The sequence below is a fragment of the Lissotriton helveticus genome, chromosome 5_1 (genome assembly GCF_964261635.1).
Source record: "Lissotriton helveticus chromosome 5_1, aLisHel1.1, whole genome shotgun sequence".
Taxonomy (NCBI): Eukaryota; Metazoa; Chordata; class Amphibia; order Caudata; family Salamandridae; genus Lissotriton; species Lissotriton helveticus.
The window spans coordinates 1,268,791,481-1,268,813,060 of record NC_136065.1 but is presented as its reverse complement, the minus strand read 5'-3'; the positions used below and the strand labels follow the sequence as shown (position 1 = coordinate 1,268,813,060).

Sequence of the window (21,580 nt, the reverse complement as noted above, 5' to 3'; positions counted from 1 at the left end):
AGCTGATATTTTATGTCCTGAGGAGGTTAGTTTCCTTGAACTGTAATACTCTGAAACTTTGGCTCACCATTTCTGTAAATAAACACTTATTATTAGGATACTTATACCCTAGTGTTGTTAGTTAAAATGTGGAACATCAGATGATAAGGATCCAATACAACTGAAACTAGCATTGTGAGTGGTGAGATTCAGTATGTATGAGGTGTAACAGTTGGAGGGCCTGATGGAATGTGGAGATAGATTACTAACTCCACATACATCAAAATAGCCAATAGCGAATCCTTAATTGCGATTTTTAAGGAATCACAATTAAAGATTCACTATTGGCTATGCATGTAGAAATCGCAAATAAATTAGCGATTCCTACAAATTCCTTAATTACTACTCGCAAATTGCGAGTCGTAATTAAAGAATTGCTTCACATTCATTCATATGGGCCTAGAAGCCCATAGGAATGAATGGGAATTGCATGTGCAATTTGCGAGTACCCAATAGGTACCCGCAAACTGCGCATGCAATTTCAAGGGTGCCAAGATGACAACCTGTAGCAGCCCTAAAATTGATAAGTGAACCCATGTTGCACACCCACATGCCCCAAGGTCATGTGTGTGTGTGTAACCTTGAACTTTGAAAAATGCACTGAAGTGCATTTTTCTAAGTTTTAGCTAATTACCATCAAGTTTAATTTGACGGTAATTAGCGTCCCCTAACAGCGAAATCGCTATTGTAAATATCATCATGCATTGCATAAATGCAATCGCAATTTAAGTAATCGCAAATTTGCTTTTACTTTAATTGCGATTTTTGCATTTTTTAGTTTGATGCATGGGGCCCCTTCTTGCTGTACAGCATCGTCAAAAGGTATTTGAAAAGCCAATAGGTGATACCTATTGGCTTTGCCAACACTTGTTTACTATCCAACCACTTTTTATAAGTCAGCATGCCCGGTTCAAGTACAATTCAGGGCAGCAAAAAATATACAGTTTCACGCTCTGGCTTGGCACAAAGCACACACAAGCTTCACACAATTTTACTTACACACAGTCTGATTACATGTGTCTGTTGTCACTGTGTCCTGGAGATCTTGAATGTAAATGTCTCTTCCTTTATGAATCCGGAGTAACGTATCAGCATTGACAATTTGATAGCCTGTTAATATAATTGAAACATGTGCCATGTTAAAATGTGAACTGCAAGGCTGTCTCGGAAGGGAAAGAAAGTGAGAGAGAGACTGCTGTAGTTATTTTAATGTTTACTGTTAAGTAAGCTATAAGGAAAAAAAATGTTTCCTTAAAACCTGCAGTATGGAAAAAGCATAGGACTTATAAACATTGCACACAGTGGCGGCTCGCACAGGTAAGAGTGGTGTGTGGAGCAGGAGTGGTGGAATTCGACAGACGATTGGCTAAGTAATATTAAATAAATAAAACCACTTACTTTGCCCACGCCGCATGCAGACGCGGCGATGCAGCGAGCAGAAAGTATGTGGTTTTATTTATTTACTGAATATTACTTAGCCCATCATCTGTCGAATTCCACCACGCCCACCCTGTCTCACTGCTCTTAACTATGCGAACCACTACTGATTACACAGTAATTCCTCATATGAATTCTTGTGCACTAACACTCTATTACTTCCACCTGGAAAGTTTTCCACCAAATTTCAACAAGTCCCTGATCTCTCAGCTGTAAAAGGTCATATGTTAAATCGCTTCCGATATTCAAACCACATTGCCCCAAAGAATTCCCACCCACCACAGATATTGCTTCCCTCTGAAGCTCAAGTGCCAAGATCCTCCTGCCTTGGATCTTCGCAAGTCTAACAGATTCCAGTTTTTTTTATTACGGCCTCCTACAGAAATCTTCTAACTCTCAAGTATCTCTGTTAGATATAGAATTGAGATGTGTTCGCAACTTTGGTACAATCTGCCATTAAATTAACGTTCTTTTAAAAACAAACAGTTGCTGCTTAATGTGATTCAGCAGCAACGTTTCTTCAGAAGAGCATGCAATGTGTACAAAACAAACCTGTTCCTCTGTAAAACAAGACAGTCTTTTTGGTCTTCAATTTGCATTGACACACCTATGCTTTATTCACATCATGATGTTTTAACTGTACTCGGACGTGACTGGTCACGGTTCCCTGCCTTCACTTTCTCCGAATACAAAAAAAAGGAAATACCTACTTCACGGCTGGGTAAAATATTGGCCCTTACTTTCAAAATCAAACTCAGATTTTGAGGAGGAAACCCTAGTTAACTGCACATAATGTGAACAGAATATACGTAATGTATTGATCACATAAAATAATTTGGGAGGTTGAAAACGTTCATACGAACAGAATTTGAGTCATCGAGAAAATGAAAAAAAGGAAGTAATTGTAAAACAGTATAACCAGCAAGTTACAGATACTAACCAAAAAACTGAAAGGAGGTCCATGCCAGGCAAAATATCGTAGACGGTGGAAGAACCACTATTTAACCTACTGAGTGGGGCTGTTTTAGGCTATCACTTAAAGAAAATACTACTCTGCACGGGTGCTAATTTCTGTAAATGATAAGCTCCTTATGATTACTGTCATTTGCGCAACTTGGCCCACTTCCACCAGATATACCTTGGGTATACCCATTTTTGCCTATTTTAACAAGGATACGCATTTACGCAATTTACTCCATAATCAGTTCTGTTTCGTAGTCTAAACTCAAAATAAACTAATCTCAACATGGGTATAAGTAAAATGCAAACGTATCACTTGTAGTAAGAGAGTGTTTGGATTCATTTGTGAGGAGGGGCTGATGCAGCCTATATGAAGATTACATTTAAAATGCAGTCCACTACATGTTAGGTGACATGCCTCTCATGCTTGAGTTATAACTTATCTAAAGAGAGCGTCCTAAAATTATTATACAAAATGATTTGAGAAGTTTGAAACTTTAATTAGGTTGCAGTATTTCACAAATTGTAAATTTTTTCAGATAAACTTACGTGCTCTATGCATATTCAATTAACACACTAAGCGTGTTGGGAGGAACGCTCACAATCATTCTCAACCATTGACAGTTTCTCTGAGTAGCATTCCAACTCATCATTTGTCACCAACTATGCCACTCTAGATCAAGACCTGCCATATACAAATACTGATCCTGTTCTTCAAGAGTACAGTCTATCCCAAACTGCTAGGCAATGCCTCCTACAGAATCGAACTCAAGCAACCCCAGATTCGTTTCAGCTTTTTTAGGCTTTGACAGTTTGGATTCTATGGCAAAGCGAGCAAGGGGCCTACATCTAGACATACCCTAGGCCACTTAGCATTACATCAAACAGACATAAGGTGATGCAAGAAATACTATTAAATACTATAAATCACTGGTAATCTTCTGGCCAGCATTGCAACCCATCGTTTTTCAGCACTGTGCCACTCTCAACTGAGACTTGCCTTATTGCATATGGCTGGTTCCTGTCTGAGGTGGCATGGTGGTCAAAAAAACAATGTTCTGCATTGTGGCCCAGTATAAATACCAGCAGCTTAGATTAATTCAAGCAATCTGCCCATCACTGTTTTGTTGTTGCTTAAAGTGTGACCTGTTGGCCCAGAGGGGTGTTCTGTTCTTGCTTGTATTGGAGCAAGGCTAAAGCAGATTTACAGATGACAGGTTCCTGTCCATGGTGGCATATTGGGCAAAAAAAAAAACAATAAACTGGATTGCAGCCCAGAGCATTTTACCAGTGGCCAAGATTAATTCAAGAATCCACCCATCATTTTTTTTTGCTGTTGTCCCTGTGTACATATTTACCCATTGCTATTACGACTTGGTGAATTTCCTTCATCACGTTCTTGTAAAAATCTTTCTGCCATTCCTGTAAAACCTTCCACTCCTCTTCAGAAAAACAGGCAGCAACATCTCGAAACTTAACTTGTTCCTGGAAAAACAGATTTGTTGTAACCACACATTCAGCATCTCATTAAGTAGTTTAGAAAAACAAAACAAATTTGATTCCTAACATACAGAAACAAACACGATTATACATGCAACATTTAGGTAAATGTGTTAAAAAATAAAAGACTGGACTGACATTTGAAACATTTGTAAAACCATCCATAAACTACTCAAAACACGCTCATAACTTTAATAAATTATATATGCATGCACCTTTATAAAGTAGTCATTGCCGCCATTCAATATCACTTTTAAAGCATTCAGCGAGCTACATGGGCCACTCTATCATGATTTTCTATAAGGTTTGCTACACTTTGAACAGTACATTTTTATTTGGGAAGTGTTTGACACCCAACAAAGCAACAACATATGGGAAACCCTTGGTTATGCCAACCTATTCATTTGTTTGTATGAGTAGAAGAAGGTTTGGTTGACGAGGCTGATAAATTCCTCCTGTACACAGTACTGTGAACTTCAGATATTCAAAGAATTTAGGTTTGGTATCGTCCTAATTCTTCATTAAAGAATATCTGCGATATCAGAATCAAAACCTCTATGGTATTAAACTCACAGTAAATAGCAGGAAAGAAAAATACCTGTTTTGGTATTATGAATTATTTGTGGTGAACAAATGTATGGGACCAAAATTATACAGAAACATTATTGAACAGGGTCATCATCATCATCATTTAAGACATGATGAACATAATATTCCAAAAGAAGAACTTCTGCATATAAAATGTTATTGCAGCCATACAAGTAATGGAGCACCTTAGACAGTGTTCAATGGATGGAAACCTTTGCCTTCCGCCTGCAATGAGCTATAGATATTCGATAGGAATACACTATTACTCAATACAAATGAACAAAACAAATCCCACTGACATACTATAAAATGTGTTATTGAACGCTGTTGTCAGAAGTTTGCACTAACATTAGTACTGTCTCAGAAGCACTGACACTTGACCATGTATTTGAGATTACAGATTATGTTTACTTTTGTTGTTTTGGGGTAGTAATATAAGCGTATTCTCTCATGCATCATTTTTTAAAACAATAGCTGACCACCAGGAACTGTTGGGGGAACGAAGATATAAACATGGGTGGGACAATTCTTATTTGGACAAATACACAAGACACATATTAGTTAGATTTCATTGTTGAGTATGCTATCCCTTTTTTGATGTCTGACTAATATTACAGAATCGATTTACATACGGTTTGAAGCTTAAAATGGTAAGAGAAGAAACTGAAATACAATTTAGTTGGAGTTTTTTTTCTTTCTTAAGCCTTTATTACTGCCCCAGATAAAGCATCAATGTTTTGCATTACATTAATTTAGCGTCTACACATAACAGACTGAATGATGAACTCCAATTACACACCTATTTTTCTACTTATATGAGAATGCAGAGGGTATGCTTCATTGTATACTGCACTATATATAAAGATTGTGAGGATGGCATGCCCTTCCTTGTTGTCTTTTCTTTCTTTTTATTTTGAGCCAGAGACATGTTTGCTTAACTGACAGAAGGCTTGTCTGCAGGGAAAACAACACAGAAAATACAACAAGCATTGGCATAGCCAATAGGTCTCGCCTTTGGGAACTTATAAGTGTTTAGCCATGCAACTGTTGATGTTGTTGCACTAAGGATATTGTGCTGCATAACTAAATACTTATAAAGTTCCAAAGACGAGACCTATTGGCTATGCCAATGCTTGTTTTTAATTTTTATTGGAAGCACATGGCTACAACTTCCAGGCACAACAAATCTTTTTATTCTTATTATTTTGTAGCATATGCTTGCAACAAAACATTTTACAAAATCTATCCATCGCACCAGCTTGGCAAGGCAAGACCTATTGATTTGCCAAAGCTTGTTTCACACTTACACTTTGCCAGGATGGCACGCCCACTTGCGTGGACCTTACAGAGCCACAGAGACTGTTATCTTTGTCTGTGCCAGGGATCCCGTAAAGGAGGGCCTCAGGAGAGGCCTCAGGTGACTCACGCCGCGGAAATCCTATGGGGTGAAAATTGGTGGGCGGGTACCAAGAGGGGTTGGAGATAAGTCCAAATAAAAAACAACTGAAGCGGCAAACAACACTGGGAACCTTACTCCAAGCCCCCCTTGCCCTACCAAGAACATGACGCATAAATACAGAAAATAACACCTTCGATACCTCGGTGTGTCAACACCCCTGTAACATAGCGGAGTGAATAGCCAGAACAGGTCTGATATTGGGGCAGCAGGCGGCAGCCTCATCCTCTCTCTTTCGCAGGGCAACTCAACGAGCATTATAAAGTCGGTTAACAGTAACCCCTGTTATCGTCAGTGGCATGAAAGGTCGCCCTGTAATTTTACTGACTCTGCCCCAGCCCGAAGTGCACGACGTGCGACGTGCGACTGAGCTCAAATGGCATGGCATATCACTCACTGTCTCTGCCAGTCCGTAAATTACTAAGTACCGATCTTACATGCCAGCCAGCCTGCAGCGTGGGTCACAAATCCTCCGTTTTCCAAACCCCTCAGCCCTTCTAGTCATACAGAGGCGACACTGGCTCGACAAGTGACTTGCAGAGTCTGACCCCTAGCGGCCTTTCAGAGGCACTGCCCCAACTGGTGGTAGTCACTGTCAGTTTTTCAGAAGCACGGGTTTGACACTTTACAGGTTCAGCAAGCCTGTGCGGCTTACCCTTTCCCATCCCTCTAAGCAATTAAGCATTATTGGGCTCTCGGGAGCCAAAGTCAATTTCCTCAACAAGCTAATCCGTCCCCACAGACTGCCACATTGTGCACTCTCACACTGTGCAATATCACCACCCTTCGGCAACCAGCTGTAAGCAGAGAACCGGATATTTCATTTGATATTCTTAACATACAAGTAATCATTATAAACAAGGGGAGGGGGTGGGAGCATGGAGAACATGGACAACAGGAAGGGGGGGGGAGATGGAGATTACGGACAATGGGAGGGGGCCTCCTAACCCGGGGCTCACAATGCCCCAGGGTCTGTTCTGCACTAAGCACAAGCATGAAAGTGAAAGCTATTAGAAACAAGCGCTGTTTACAGAAAACAGTGCCCGGAGGTGCGGCCACAACATGAACGCGACGAAGCCTTTGAAATAAGAAAACAGAACAGATGGAAACAGATGGCCCAACTGCTCGCTCCCGCAAGGTAAACGCCATACATGCACAAGTGCTCATTGGAAACAGTGCAGTACATGCACGAGTTTCCAAAAAAGTACTGAGTGATTCCAAGAGGTCATCTTCTAAATAGCGCTTGCGCGCTGCCTAGGCAAGACTTAAAAAGGAAGCAAGAAGACAGACTGTGTGACGCATAGCTGAAACAGTCTTGAGAAGAGCCTTAGTGACTCGCATAATGTGCTGCAGTTTTAAACCAGTGATTGAATTGAAGTGGGATGGCACATATTTCAATTATTCTCCATAGCTTTAGTAAGTACACTAAGCCTACTTTCATCACAGATTATACAACACGAAGATGAAAGTGGTTTATAATTTGTGTCAAGCCAGAAACTGTATTTATTCACCGATCACATTAAATTGCCTCAGCTCAAAGCAGTGTGAAAAAACAGCAATTATTCCTTGCGAGGTAGACAGAATTTTTGGATGACAAAATATAATCTATAGGCATCCTCACTAACCATTCTGTTCATTGTTGCCCTCACTCAGCACTCAACTTTGTCCAAGTGTGCCTGTCAGTGGGCAGCTCAGTTAAAATCCTCCAAACACGAGCCTTAGCTTAGCAGCCTACTTTGGGCTAGCTCCAGGACTCGAGGAAAGACAACTTCACTCTGCTTCATATGTACATATCAGCAGCGCTTCCTAACACACTGGAACTTATGCCTGGTCCTTCCCTATGTGCTGTAAATTATTTTAGTTTGGTTTTTCACCAGTACTGTCCATGTGCGCAATATGCACACACGTAATTGTGATCAAGTTTAGAAATGCCACTTGACTCAATCCCAGACCGTCAGTTGGCATGAAAATGTGCCTGTCTATCTTCTGTTTTGGAGTTAAGGAACCCTAACATTAGTTGTTTACAACTGTTGCTTGGCATTTAAAACAAAAGCCGAAATGTAAAAAAGTATTCATTAAGAAAAGAGGAATGAGAGAAGGGTGCATATCAAATTTAAGTCAGAAATAGTGACACAGTAGTTATTGTTAAGCATCACTTTTCCTTACACTGAAAAGGAGTTTGCTAATAATGTTGCCACCTTTTGATAAACCTGCATAACATTTGGCACACAAATATTCAAACGAGCTACGTTTTCGCATGTAAACTTTCATGCAGATCTGTTTGGTGGGAAATATTAAAGGAAGGAAAAGTTGCATGTCACAATCTACTTCCATTAGGATTTTTTGCTCTGTTCTACAGGATAATCCACTCGTGGATTCACACCAAAACATGACCTAAAACTATTCAGCGTTAACTTTATTCTATCAGCAAGAATCATAAACGTACAGACAAATACATATACAACATCGCGGCACATCTAAAAATAAACAAGTCCATACATCTCAACAAAAGTGCCAATACATTATGGTTTAAAATGAGAACTAGTCAAATTAAAATTACATAGAAATACCTTCAATTGGCTGTGTAAGCAAACCCTCCGGTCTCAATTTAGCTGTAAAATGAAACTCTTCCATTTCCTCCAGCTTTACTTCACCAGTGCAAAAGAGTCTTTACATTTAGTACATAAAATCCCTCAACCCCCCAAAAAAGGGAAAAGTTCTTATACTCCTCTGTATAATTTCTAGGATTTTGAAACCCAAGGGAGGACAGCACCACTAAAAGAAGCTTATACAATGATTAGGTCAATAAGGTACGAGCCACATACATAAGTTTAACACATCACAAAATCAACGGATCACCAGTTCCCTCCTGTGTGGCTGTCTATTAGGTCCATATCATATGCTCGGATGCACTTAGTTTGCCAGATCCTGGTTGCCAAAAGGTACCTTGCAACCGCGAAGACCACCAGCCTGGAGATGTGAGTTCTTAAGATTCTAAGTGCACCCAGATACTTCTTTACTCCCAGGATCCTACAAAGCAGCAAAAGCTATCTTCTTTTCTGTGGGTCATATCATAGACACAAAAAATAGCAATTGTGATATAGTTTCTGGTGGTCCTCTACACACCGGACACTCATCACTGTTGTTTTTCACAATGGCTCAATTAACACAATTAGCTCTAATAGGAGGACTCGTACCTGAATTGAAAGAACAATTTTAAAGTTGGAGGGGGGCAATCTCATTAATCGTCACCTCATACCTTGGCAAAATGTTAAAATTCATAAACTCCAAAGTAAGGGAGTTCCCACATCTACGAACCGTTTGCACATATATCTGCTCCCAATAGGCAAACTTAGTAGCCATTTTAGAGATAGCACAAAACTCCTCTGGTGCCGCCCAGAACCTCTCCATCCCGAACTTCCTGTGCACAGACCTTACATGCATAAACCATAGTATATCTTGGGTCCTAGATACGACCAGGAGACCTTTTTGAATTTCCCTATCTGCTCCTAGAGCAGGTGAGGTCCAAATCTTAAACCATTAAAACAGAGGCCTTAGTTCGGCCTTCCAGGACATTTTCCTAAATGCCAGATCAAGATATAAGAGTATCAATGGTGTGCTTTTGCAGAGGGCAAAGAGGGACCTGATAAACCTATTTTCAGTTGATGTTAAAATATTACAGTTTGCATGGCTCCAGATCTTAGCACTTTACAAAATAGCTCCCAGTGCTTTTACATTACAAATTTCACTCACGGGGCAGCATTTTTGGAGACAGTTCTATTACCAATCTTGGCCACTCTTGCTGAATAATGAGTCAGCGAGCAAACTGACTTTTGAATCTGCACTAACCAATGCAAATTCGGTGTCAATCTTATCCCTAAGTAGTCAAAGTTTGAGACCTTCTCTGTTGGGTATGCATGTACTTTAAGTACACCACAGATTGGATTCTGGGGTACCCTTATAAGTCCCTAGTATATGGTATCCTATATACTTAGGCCCTAGGTACCCCAGAGGCCTCTCAGGGGTTGCAGCATGTATTATGCCACCCCCGAGAGACCATTCAGAATGACACAACAGGTCTGTTACAGGAGCCTGTGTAAGGTGGTGTATGCACCCCTTTCTTAGATATAGGTTTCCAATATCTACCTTATATCACTGCACATATAAACCTATCAGTCACCCCTATGGCAGGCCTTATCAATCCTGAAGGCAGGGTGCTGGGTTTTGTGTGAGAGGGTGCCCAGGCATGAGCAGGGCCCCTCTGCAGCCTTCACAATCTATTCTCCGGGGTTGTTCTGTGATGCAGCCAATCATATACTCTTAAGTGCATTATAACCTTGCGGTAAATGCTAACTATGAAATGGCTGCAAGGAAACATGTCGTGTTTGGTATCAAACACCTTGGAATGAATCATACCACCCCGCCAGTCCTGGCTGGGGAGGTATGATTCCACCCTCCTAGAGGGAGAAATAGGACTACAACGGTACACCTGGTACCAGCTTCACAGAACCCTGGCATCACAAAATGGATGCTGCCAGCCACAGACATGCGTCTGCCCTCCTGCTGCTGGACAAAACTCTGGCAGGGGAGGCTGGACAATAGGTTTCCTGTCACAGGGAGGTGTGACCACCTCCCAGACAGGCTTTAGTGTATTGAGGCTGGGTGGGTGCACTCCAAGAGTGCTTTGATGTCTGCACTGTGGGCACATTTGGTGTTCCCGTGCATAGTCCAGCTCAAAATGGTTGCAGAGGCACTCAGCCCCTGCTCTGGTGCGAAACTGGACAAAAGTCATGGGTGCAACCACCCTTCTGTCCTGACCCTCCCATAGGTGGGTCCCTAGAGTTTGTCCCACCCCTTCCTTGGGTATAAAGTAGGAATCCCTGACTACAGGACTTTAGATTTATCTGGACGAAATTCTTCTACAGAATCCCAGAACTTCAACTATCTATACTTCGTTGGATGGCCGAAGAATCTCCCTTGGAGTAAAGGAGTTACTCCCCTTCAAGGCAGGCACCAAAGACGCATCTGTCCGGTTTGCCACTATGCAGCTCCTGAAGGACTCTGAAGACTTTGCAACACAGGAGCTGGGTTTCCAAGCTTCCCTGAGGCCGATCGGTGCTCTCAGCAAACCTGAGATCCAAACCCATCGTGGGGACCGTGCAACCCGAACCCCTGGACACCGTGCACATTTGCTGCTGCATATGCTTCTTTGCGATCACTGAGGCTGTGCTTTGGCATACTTGTAGTCCAGACCCCGAGCAGTGATTCCACCGAAGATTACTGGCCTCCACTCCACGAGTGACCCGTGGGCTGATATTTAGTGATTCCTCTTGAGGTCCCTTTGCGATCCTCTGTCCGTCGACTGGGTCCCTGAGAAGGGTTCTTTAACTATCAACGGGCTTACCTGGTTGCTCCAGACGTGCCCTGACTCTCCATCGCTTGGGGAATCACCAGGCCCTTGCTGGTCCACACCGAAGCATTTTTACTCTCACTGCGTGGGTTGCTGTTGCCACGGCTTGTTGGTCTCCGATCCAGACACTGACCCCACCCCAGCACTCGACATCCTTCGTGGGACAGCTTGCCTGTGGACTCTGGTCATCGTCAACGTCTCCTGGTCCCCGAGGCAGCGGAGTCAAGCCTCACCTCATCGCACCTGAAACACCTGACATTGGTGGGCCTTGGTTTACCGTGTCCCTGGTAACCGTGAAGTGACCCAGACTTTGTCACCTCTGATTTCAGGTTCTTCACAGCTCCGATCCAGGCTTGGATCACCCAGACACTTTTCCTTTCCACAGCAGCAACTCGCCATTGAAGACAGCGACGATTCTCAACACCATTTGACACCTATGCACCCGGCTTCCCTGGCTGAGGTAACATGAGTACTCCGATGCTCACATGGGTGCTGGCCTTAGAGCCTTCTAAGTCTAAAAGGGTTTGCTCCAAGTCCTCTCCGAGGTGTCCCTAATCTTTAAAATTCTAACCGTGACTTTCCCATAGGATTGTACGGAGCTCATGGCTGTGTTCTCACACTGCACGTGTCCCCCGTGGGTCCCCTGTGTCACTACCTTGGGTGGTTCCTTGGGGTCCCAGCGATTCTACGTGCTCTAGGCACCGTGTCTAGTCAAGTCGTGGTTCTTATACCACTTTCTTAATATATGGTTTGGTCTCCCCTGGGGCCCATTGTATATTTTGCCATTTACTTACGTTCTAGTGTGTTGATACTGTGTATCTTGCTCTCTAATCTCCTAAAGAGGTTAGTAGAGAGTGTTTAGTAATAAATACATATATTTTATATATACCTTGTGTGGTTCACCTTTCATTTGCTCATTCAAGAGGTTATAATCTGGTAAACCAAGCTGCTTTACACTCCTTCAAGACTTAGCCTGAAGGCTGCTCACCATAGCTACCACCAGGATAGCTTTCAATAAAGATTGTCCTAAACCTATTAATCAATAATGGTTGTTTGGACTGGTGCAAGGTGCCCACTATAACTAGTGGACAGCATATACCAGGCCAACTTCTCATATCCAGTATTTTCTAGACAAAGTTTTTCCATGCAAAGAGAAAACACTATGTGGCAGCATCATGTGGACAAACTACATTTCCCCATAGGCAATGAATCCTACTTAGTTTGGAGACATGGGAGCCATCTTGGATTCATGGGTAAAACTTTCCTCATGGCCCACAGCATCTTTGCTAGGCAAGAATGATGTGTTCAGAACCTTGCTACATGGATCTTGCATTTACTTTTCAAGAACTGTGGAGCTCCTTTAGAAATACAGGGAAGTTTTCTGAAAGCAGAGTCCAAGTAACGCTATGAAACCAGACCTCAAAATATTTTGTACATTTAACTTGAACTTTCCTAAAGACTGTCGAACAGTTGTTACACAAAAAATGGCCCTGTATCGGAACAGGAATGTTTCTTAAGTCAGAACTATGTTGCATTTGCTTTTTAGTTTTGATAATGTGTATGGTACTCAAGAGTTTTCCCTAATGGTTATAAAATTGCCCAACAAGGAATCATAGGATATTAACGTGTACTACTTACTTGGCAATGGCACTCGAGTAAAGTAGAAATGATACCTCATCTTCCACAGAAAGTGCACAGCACTTTGAGTCTAATAAGGAAGGAAAGGGGTTTGAGATCATAATGATTCTACTAGGAATCTAAATAGCTAACATGGCTCTGCCAACTAAATTAGATTCTGATTTCTTAATGGACAATACGAGTGTTTGTAATCTGTTTTACAGCAAGAATAATGGGATGCCATTGGAATTCTCAGTGCAAATGCTTTGTTTTAATCAAACATAGTAGGGACCATGAAAGAATGACAGATAGGTTTCCTGTTATGATACATTACAGCCTAAATGTTGTATGGCCAAATTGGACTACGGAAAGGTACAAAGTACACATATTACTTTAAGACTAACCCCCAAACTGCTTTTGAGCATATACAAAAATCGAAAAAGCTCCTGGCAGGGGAAAATACTGTATGCAAAATAAGAAATAGTGATGATGCTGCCTAATAAAGGATGCTAAATGTTTCTGAAGGACAGATTATCGGGCTATATTGACCAGCTTCTGGTACGTACCCACTCCCTGACTGCTGTATACAGATGACAAATTATGTGTCTCAGTACTTATTTTACGTTATGCAAATTATCTACTCAAACTATTGTCTAGTTTTGAAAATATATGTCCTTATGAGGGCCTGCTAATATAGATAATGGCTCAATATTGATTGTAGGAACCCAATGTGTATTACCAACCATGATTCTTTGGGAAACTCAAGACTGTCTTACAATAAATGTTGGTAAGGTTCATTGCTGCCAAGGGTTGGATAAACCTGAAAAGAAAATCTAGGTTTCATTGTTGAACACCAAGCCTCATTTGTTTCAGTGTGACAAATGTTTACAGTAGTTCAGGAAGGACCTCAAGGCCTGGATGTTCAACCAATAAGATAACAGGAAGCATGCTCTCCATGCGCCTCAAGGCCCTCACGAGTGATGCAGCCGCGCTATACAAATCCTGATTGATTGACAGAGCTCTTTCTAGCCCTCTAGATAGTTACACAGTCAAATGCCTATCACCCTACTTTGCGAAGGATTGAACATGTGGGGCTATGCCAAGACAAAAGAGCATAAAGTTACTAAAAATAAATATTACAAAAAAACTTTAGATGTCTTCTGCAAGGCCACACTAAATGTAATATATGGCCATGTACACATCTATGTTGTTCTCTCAAAAACAAAGTTAATAGAAACAATATGAATAATTCAGGATATTATATCAATATCCACATACAAATCAATTGTAATGAGTCAAATTAGATGACAATAAATTATTTATAATCCAGGAATCAATCAGTGCTCCTCTTAAGGTGAGGTGACATAGTGCATATGAGTTGTGAGCAAGTGTAAAAATGATTTACAAAAACTAGAGCTTTGGCTGCCCAGAATCAATCTGACATATACATAGTACATTGTAATCAAATTCTTAATGCATAATCAAGAGGATTGGATATAAAAAGCAATCCAAAGGTGAAAGATTGTCAACGTTTCGACCCTGGTATCTATTTAGGTGACGGTCTGCATCAAGATAGGTAAGGATGTACATTAAGCATTGGGTGGAAGTTCACAGCCCACACAAATAAAAAGTATAACACCAAAGTTTTGTATCCTAAATCAATCTAAATCAGGGTCAAGAAGATCCATTTGTAGTCCTGTGCGCTTTCACTTCCATTGGGAAGAAGAATCGAACTGGTTTAGATTTATGCAGATATAATATTATGAATTAATCTAATTGGTTCTATTAACTTTGTTTCCGAGAGAACCATTGTTTCAGTTATTGCATATATTACCAAGGTTCTTCAGTTCACAGGGTAGATCCAGGTACTATTTCACATATACAAGTCTATGTCACATAGCATAACATTTGCCTACATGACATGTGTCATGAAATCGGTGTCATTATGCCGCAGATAGCCACACAAAAGCAATTACAATATTGGTATCATCTTTGGAAAACTTCAAGAGCACCATTTACAGAAATATAATATGTAACCTACTAAGGATGTCATTTTGACTGCCCTGTTATTTTCAGGAGGCAAACCTTTCTGAGAAAATGCAGATACCATGGGGTTCGACTTTACCCCAGTGAGGTAATACCTCTCCATTCGAGTTGTGCAGGTTGAAATGCAAGAGAAAGCACTGACACTGCGTGTTTCTTCAATTCCAAGTAGCAAAATTCGAAATATAGGGTTTTTCCTCACACAAAATTTGCAAACTTTCACTTGAAATGTATGCAGGGAAAACTGGTGAGTGTCATCATTACTGACACACTGAGTATGATGCTCTAATAATTCAAGTCTTGAATGCCTTTCCTCAAAAGGACATGTTAAGAAAAACCTAAAATCATACTAGACATACATTTTGAATCTCTTTGGACTTCATCTGAGACACTCACTAGATAGCATAAGATCCTCTTTCAAAGTAACTTATGGACTCTGGTGGCTACACAGAATGACATTACTGCTTGTAACAGCAGTATGTGAATTGCTTATTCTACCCATATTTAAAGAATCAATGCTCTTTAAATTAAGATAATGGTTTTGCCTATTTACATTACTGTTGATATGAGTGCCTTGATATAATTGTCAGACTGCAAATGTTGCCAGTTTTGTACTGACACCTCAGCTGCCCAGGAAGATTAATCTAAACATGGTAACTTCAATCTGCAGCCTTCTCAGATGAGAGAAATTAAATGAAATGGTATGCAGCTGTACCTCCAACCAAACTCTAAATCTAGCCTAAAGTGATCTGCCCAGGATGAAAAAATGTTGTCAAGTGTGGAAGCCATTATTCACACACAGTGTACTCTTGATGCAGAAGTCTTAATCATAAACAGTAGACCAAATCTCCTCATCTTTCCTCAATACTTCACCAATACTTGACCATGTGAAACCAAAAGGATTAACAAGTTGAAGAGGACGCATACTGCACATTGGAAAATTTCAGATCTCTATCGTCTTTATGGCTACAGTATTCTTAGAGACACTCCATTTTCACCTAAAAATGTCATGCCGTATTTGTTTTTCTTGTTTACACTCGTATCCTTCTTGAGCTAGGGTGAGTCCTTGCTGGGCACATGAATAATGATTCTAGGGTGCTGTTTAAAGTATTGAGATATGTCCCTCTTGGGCTAGTGTTGAGATATTTTAAGGAAGTCATGTGCTCCCCTTTTAAAAGGAAGTTGTGTGCTCCCCTTATAAAAATCTATAATCCCTGAATTTTTAAACTAAAAATAGTTGGATTTTTTTAGTGCACCATTGGACAGCACAAATCCTCCTGAAAGTGTGGAATTAAACAGTGAACAAAGAAATATATCCTGATTTAGGGCAGAGTCCCCAAAATGAATCAACCACAAATTGGTGTATCTATTACCTGCACCCCACAGCACCAAAAGTACCCGATGTAGAGTTAGGTTATTCAGTGGGAGTCCTGACCTTGTTACTATTCCAGCTCTACCATCTGGCAGGCCGAGGTGTAGAACTAACCCTATTAAAACTGTTGATATGTCAACTGCCAGATGCCGGCTGGCCTGTTGCGTCTTGTCGAGGTACCGCTGTCTGAGATCACCATAGATACGGTGACCTTGATGATAGGGTAAGTCTACTGTTCCTAAAACACTGTGAAATTCAGTGCCTGGGCACTGGGACTGTGCGCCATTTAAGGATATATTTTGAGGGCCTACATATGGTAGTGGAAACTCCATGATCTAACACGGGCACAGTCTTAATTTCCACAAGAGTTTTCCATCCCCATGTGGCTATTTTAATGGTGTATACGGCAATATTTGCTGAGAAACGTCTGCCCTCTTGACTCAACCTCCAAATATGGTGGACTTTCCTCTACTCTCGTGACCAAAGAGAGAAATCCACTAGAATGACAGACAGGAGCTCCGGTGCTTCAACTCTTAATACATCTGGCCTGTTGGTGAGCCAAACTTAAGTAAGATGTCTCCTTTTTTCATGTAGCCACTTGAAATATGGTTAGGTGATGTTGTCTTACCATCAATTACAAAGTCAACAGGCTAAGCTTTTCTACTGTAGCCACACAATGCATGCACAAATACAGTACGCACACATGACTACAGAACACACCTACAGAAACCAATTTTCACAAAGCCCATAAGACTTACAGACATCCATGCACAAAGGCAAACATAGAGACATCGCGGTACACAGACAAACAGTCATGCATACCTCTGCTCTGCAGAGGTACATACTAATGCGATGGTGGGGTACTCCCTTCTGCACAGGGAGCACAGGTCCACACTGTTATGTACCAAGGGAGCTGCAGGTAATGTGTACCAAGCTAACATTAGTGAGTTGAATGTCCCTGCCCTGCCAGTTAGTCAGTATACTACTGCTCAGTCAGCAGCACTGGATTCTGATGCACACTCAAATGACTGCATGCTGCAGATAAATAATGCTCTTGAGCACTGTGGCAAACTTAGAAGCACTGGAACATTACACAAGCTGCCCCTGCGAAACTGCCTTTGCAATATATGGTCTTACAGCCAAAGTAGTTCGAAAAAGATTATGTAAAGTGAATCATGGCGTCTCATTATGGAACAGAAAATGGAGGTGTGGGATTCCTCCTATCTCTCCCATGGTACGTTCGGCTTAGGCTGAACCACAATTCAAGCTCAAAGTGTGTCCTCATGTAACGTAACTGGTGCTATGTAAAGCGCTCTGATACCTGATTCGGTTCGGGTCTAGTTCGCGCTATATAAAACTCTACCAAAATAAAAATAAAAACAACAAAAAAAAATATGGGGCCGTTATTTAGGCCACACATATATTAAAAGGTTTACCAGCCACCAGCCATCACATGGTGAGAAACAAGTGATAATGAGGACTGCCTCTGATCTGACCAAGTTGACTGGTGAAGAGGAGAAATTAAAATTGAAAATGTCACTCCTATCGCCCACATTTACAAAGAACAAGAGATACAGATATAATGTGGAACTCAGATTTAACACAAATTCTGGGGTCAGCTCCTCATTTTCCGACTTGTACATGTTTTTTTTATATTTCGGATGTCTGTGTACAATTGTTGCTTTTTCTGGAACTCTTTCTGACCCCTTCCAGAATGTGACTTGGTGGCAGATAATCGCACTCTACGTCAGTATTAAGTGCAACACCTTTAGCCATACTTGGCAGGTAACCTAATGGATGGATGAATGGAATGGAATAAAATACTCTCTCTTTATGATGTTGAAGATTTGTATGTTTTTGTGTCGCTGCTGTAAAATGTTCCCTGTTTTTTCAGTGTTCCCCGTGCGGAGCTATTTCATACAATGTTATTTACTGTGCACTGTTCAAAAAATGTGATAAGGAAAGATGTAAGCAATGATGCACTAATCATATGACCATGTTGATCATTTTCCCTGATCCATGAAGACTTTGATTGGTAGGTAATTAGATTTAAAGAGTGCACTACACAAACATAATTTTGAAAAGGTACTGCAACATACATATCCAAACATTAACATATAGTGTTTTGAACTATTGTACGCTGCGGACTCTTATATTTTCCCTTAGCCTGTGCAGTTTGTCTTTACTTTTCCTCGCAAAACAATGGTACATAAAATAAATCTTTCTAAAGGGGCAAGTCTTGAAAAAGCTAGGTCACTTGTCTGGCTAAGGCCTTAATGTAAATTAAACCGAACCTGATAGCACGCCTGCTTTTCAAAATGGTTGTTTTTGCGACATGACTTGCCTTCAGCCCTGCCAAACCAGTGAAAACTGCAGGTGTTTTGGTAAGTATAGGGTGGAGAAGCTAAACTCCATTCCTGACAAGGAGCTAAACCAATGCCAAATCCAGCAATCCTACTAACACGGTTGTCAGTTTCTCATATCGCCAAAAGGATTTTACCAATGAAAGCTAGATTTAATATTTATAATGCCAAACCTAAAAAGATGTCACACTGAAACTTGAAAGGCAAAAAATTAGTCTCAATGTGTTCTCTTTAGGCGGGGTGACCAGTTGTTCCGGATTTGCCAGGTCAGTCTCACTTTTTCACTGTTTGTCCCCGTATGTTTAGCACATATTAAGGTTTTCAGAGGGTCAGCTGAATAGAGAGGGCAAGTTTTTATGTGTTCCAACAAATGATTATTTATCAGGCCTTATCTATAACGAATGTAGTTAACACAGATGATACTATGTAAGTGCTGCATATAATTACCCTCAGTTTCTCATTGCCTATGTTTTATATAGTGCTGAGCGCTGTCAACCGAGTCATTCTGTGCCCCGTATTGGATGCAGAATCGTAGCCGTTCTTTCATGTTTGCAGAAAGTCCCTTTTTTAGGTTTTTCAAACATGGTGACCCTATCTTTAAGCACTCTAATGTTCTGAAAAATAGTTTCCCTAATTTCTCAGCGGTAGACACCAATGAGGATACTTCCCTAGCCTGGATGTGATCTGCAAAAAGTAAATGAGGCCTTCCTTTACACATGTTCGAAACAAGTTTACAATTTTCACATTAATGTACTGATATTTTAAAACACACAGTGTAATGCATAAAAAAAACGCGTTACAGCACTTCATACTCACCTCTTCTGACTCCGGGTGGGACATATTTTCCTAAATTTCGGTGTAATTCTCCAGATGTCTGAATAGTAATTTGTCCTTATAACCGGGCACAGGAGGGGGTGCAACAACCCAGCAAGATATCTTCCTGTGTTCCTAAAAACAGAAGAAAGAGGAAAGGACCCAGACGAGCAGCTCTCATTCTACAAAAAAAGAGACCAGACACACACACAGTGACCACTGACCTACTTCACAAGAGAAACAAAGAGAGAAGAACCCAAGTACATGCAGCTCCCCTCCCTACAAATAACACATAACGGAAAGATACAAGGAGCACGCGCTCAGGTACATGCTCCCCATTCACAACACAAAGGTGAAAGGTCACAGTTTCACACAGCTTACGTCAACCCTATCATAACACAAAGAAAGAGCCCAAACAAACACACAGCTCCTCCCCAGAGACCGCACAGACTGCACCTATCCCGCAGGCGCAGACGGGCCGATGACTGACTGCGCATGCTCAAAATACAGACACATCCCTAAGTGCATGCTCGGTGGAGAGTAGACGCTGGCGGAAGCTCACCGAGATACTATTCCCATAGGACATGCTAAGGCAGAGTCAAGCTTTTCAGAAAAAGAATTTACCGCCGATCGGCCTCAGTTGGGTGATGCTTTCACGGAATATTTTTCAATGTGTAGTGTCTGATGTTCTGAGCATGATCAGTTGAAAAGAAATACAGCACTCCAGATGCTCTGTCCTCTTGGACTTCTGGTCACAGACAGGAAGTTCATTTATTTCATTTATTTTATTTTATTTTATGCATTTTATAAGCGCGGACTTTACCCGAAGGTGTCAGCGCACTGTACAATAGAACCAGTTACGTTACATGAGAGAACTGTTGGAACAAACAAAAATAACATGCCATAGAATCAAAGCGACGCAGGCATAAGGCACACAATCTCAAGCACAGACTGTACAAGCAAAAATATGAATATATATGACAAATTTACAATGACTAAAGCACTTCCTGGCGAAAAATAGCAGGCCATAGAATCAAAACAATGCAGGCAAAAGAAACACAATATCGAATGCAGCAAGCACAGGATGTACAAAAATATAAATATAAGTGACAAATTTACAATGACTAAAGAACTTCCTGGCGGGAAGGAGAGTTTGACGCCTGATGTTGACCGAGCACTACCCCTCCAAGGTTGAGCCGCAGACCTGATACTGTTGGTTGTTTCATCTGAAGTAGCTTATATTACGGATGTTCTATTTTGATAAACTACGCATTTATTCTGACATCCTTTAAATTAGGGGTCAAGGTGTGGCAGAGGAAGGGTTACGAGGGGCGCAGCTTGAGTCAACAAGGACACATGTGACAGCCAATCTGTTCTAGTTTACTTAATTTGTCACAAACAAGTTTAAGACACCTACTGCAGAGATTTCTGTGTGCCCAGCAATTTTGAGGGGATTATAATAGAGGTAAAGTAACTCTGGTTGTTAACCCCTTCACTGGTAGGCCTCCCCCCCCCTGCTGCTAAGCTTTTTTGGGAGCTATTTGGGGTAGTTCACGCTTAGGCCCCTGTAACTTTTTGTCCAGATAAGCTTTTCATGCCACATTTTATCCTTTTCTTCCAAAAAATCCTGAGAATTCTAAAGGTAACCAGGGTTTGTGTATTTCCATGGAGGGGGACAAGAAATTGGCAAAAATGCAGCAAAATTTAGTTTTTTGGGGAATAAAAGTGCTGCAGAATTAATCGTTTATTTTTTTCCCTCCAAACGGTATCAACAAAGGGGTTGTGGTGCTAAAATCACCATCTTCCTAGCTTTCAGGAACAGGCAAACATTTGTCAGAAAACCAACATTTTCTATGCAGTTTTGGCATTTTACTGGGACATAGCCTATGTTTCCAATTTTCTGTGCTTTTAACTTCCTTCCAATTAGTAGAAGAAATGGGTGTGTAAGCAATAATGGATCCGGGAAAGCTATTCATTTCTGA

The 21,580-nt window shown here is 41.1% G+C and overlaps 1 protein-coding gene across 1 annotated transcript in view; it reads right to left on the bottom strand.

The window, feature by feature from the left end:
* LOC144755286 (uncharacterized) overlaps positions 1-20,070 on the bottom strand; it is a 115,826-nt gene extending 95,756 nt beyond the window's left edge. The window contains exons 1-3 of the mRNA XM_078644065.1: positions 19,602-20,070; positions 3,795-3,921; positions 1,039-1,149 (exon numbers count right to left, since the gene is read on the bottom strand). Coding sequence (XP_078500191.1) covers positions 1,039-1,149; positions 3,795-3,921; positions 19,602-19,625 — 262 coding nt within the window. The 5' untranslated portion in view covers positions 19,626-20,070. The remainder of the gene's footprint in view (positions 1-1,038; positions 1,150-3,794; positions 3,922-19,601) is intronic.
* Positions 20,071-21,580: the final 1,510 nt, after the last annotated feature.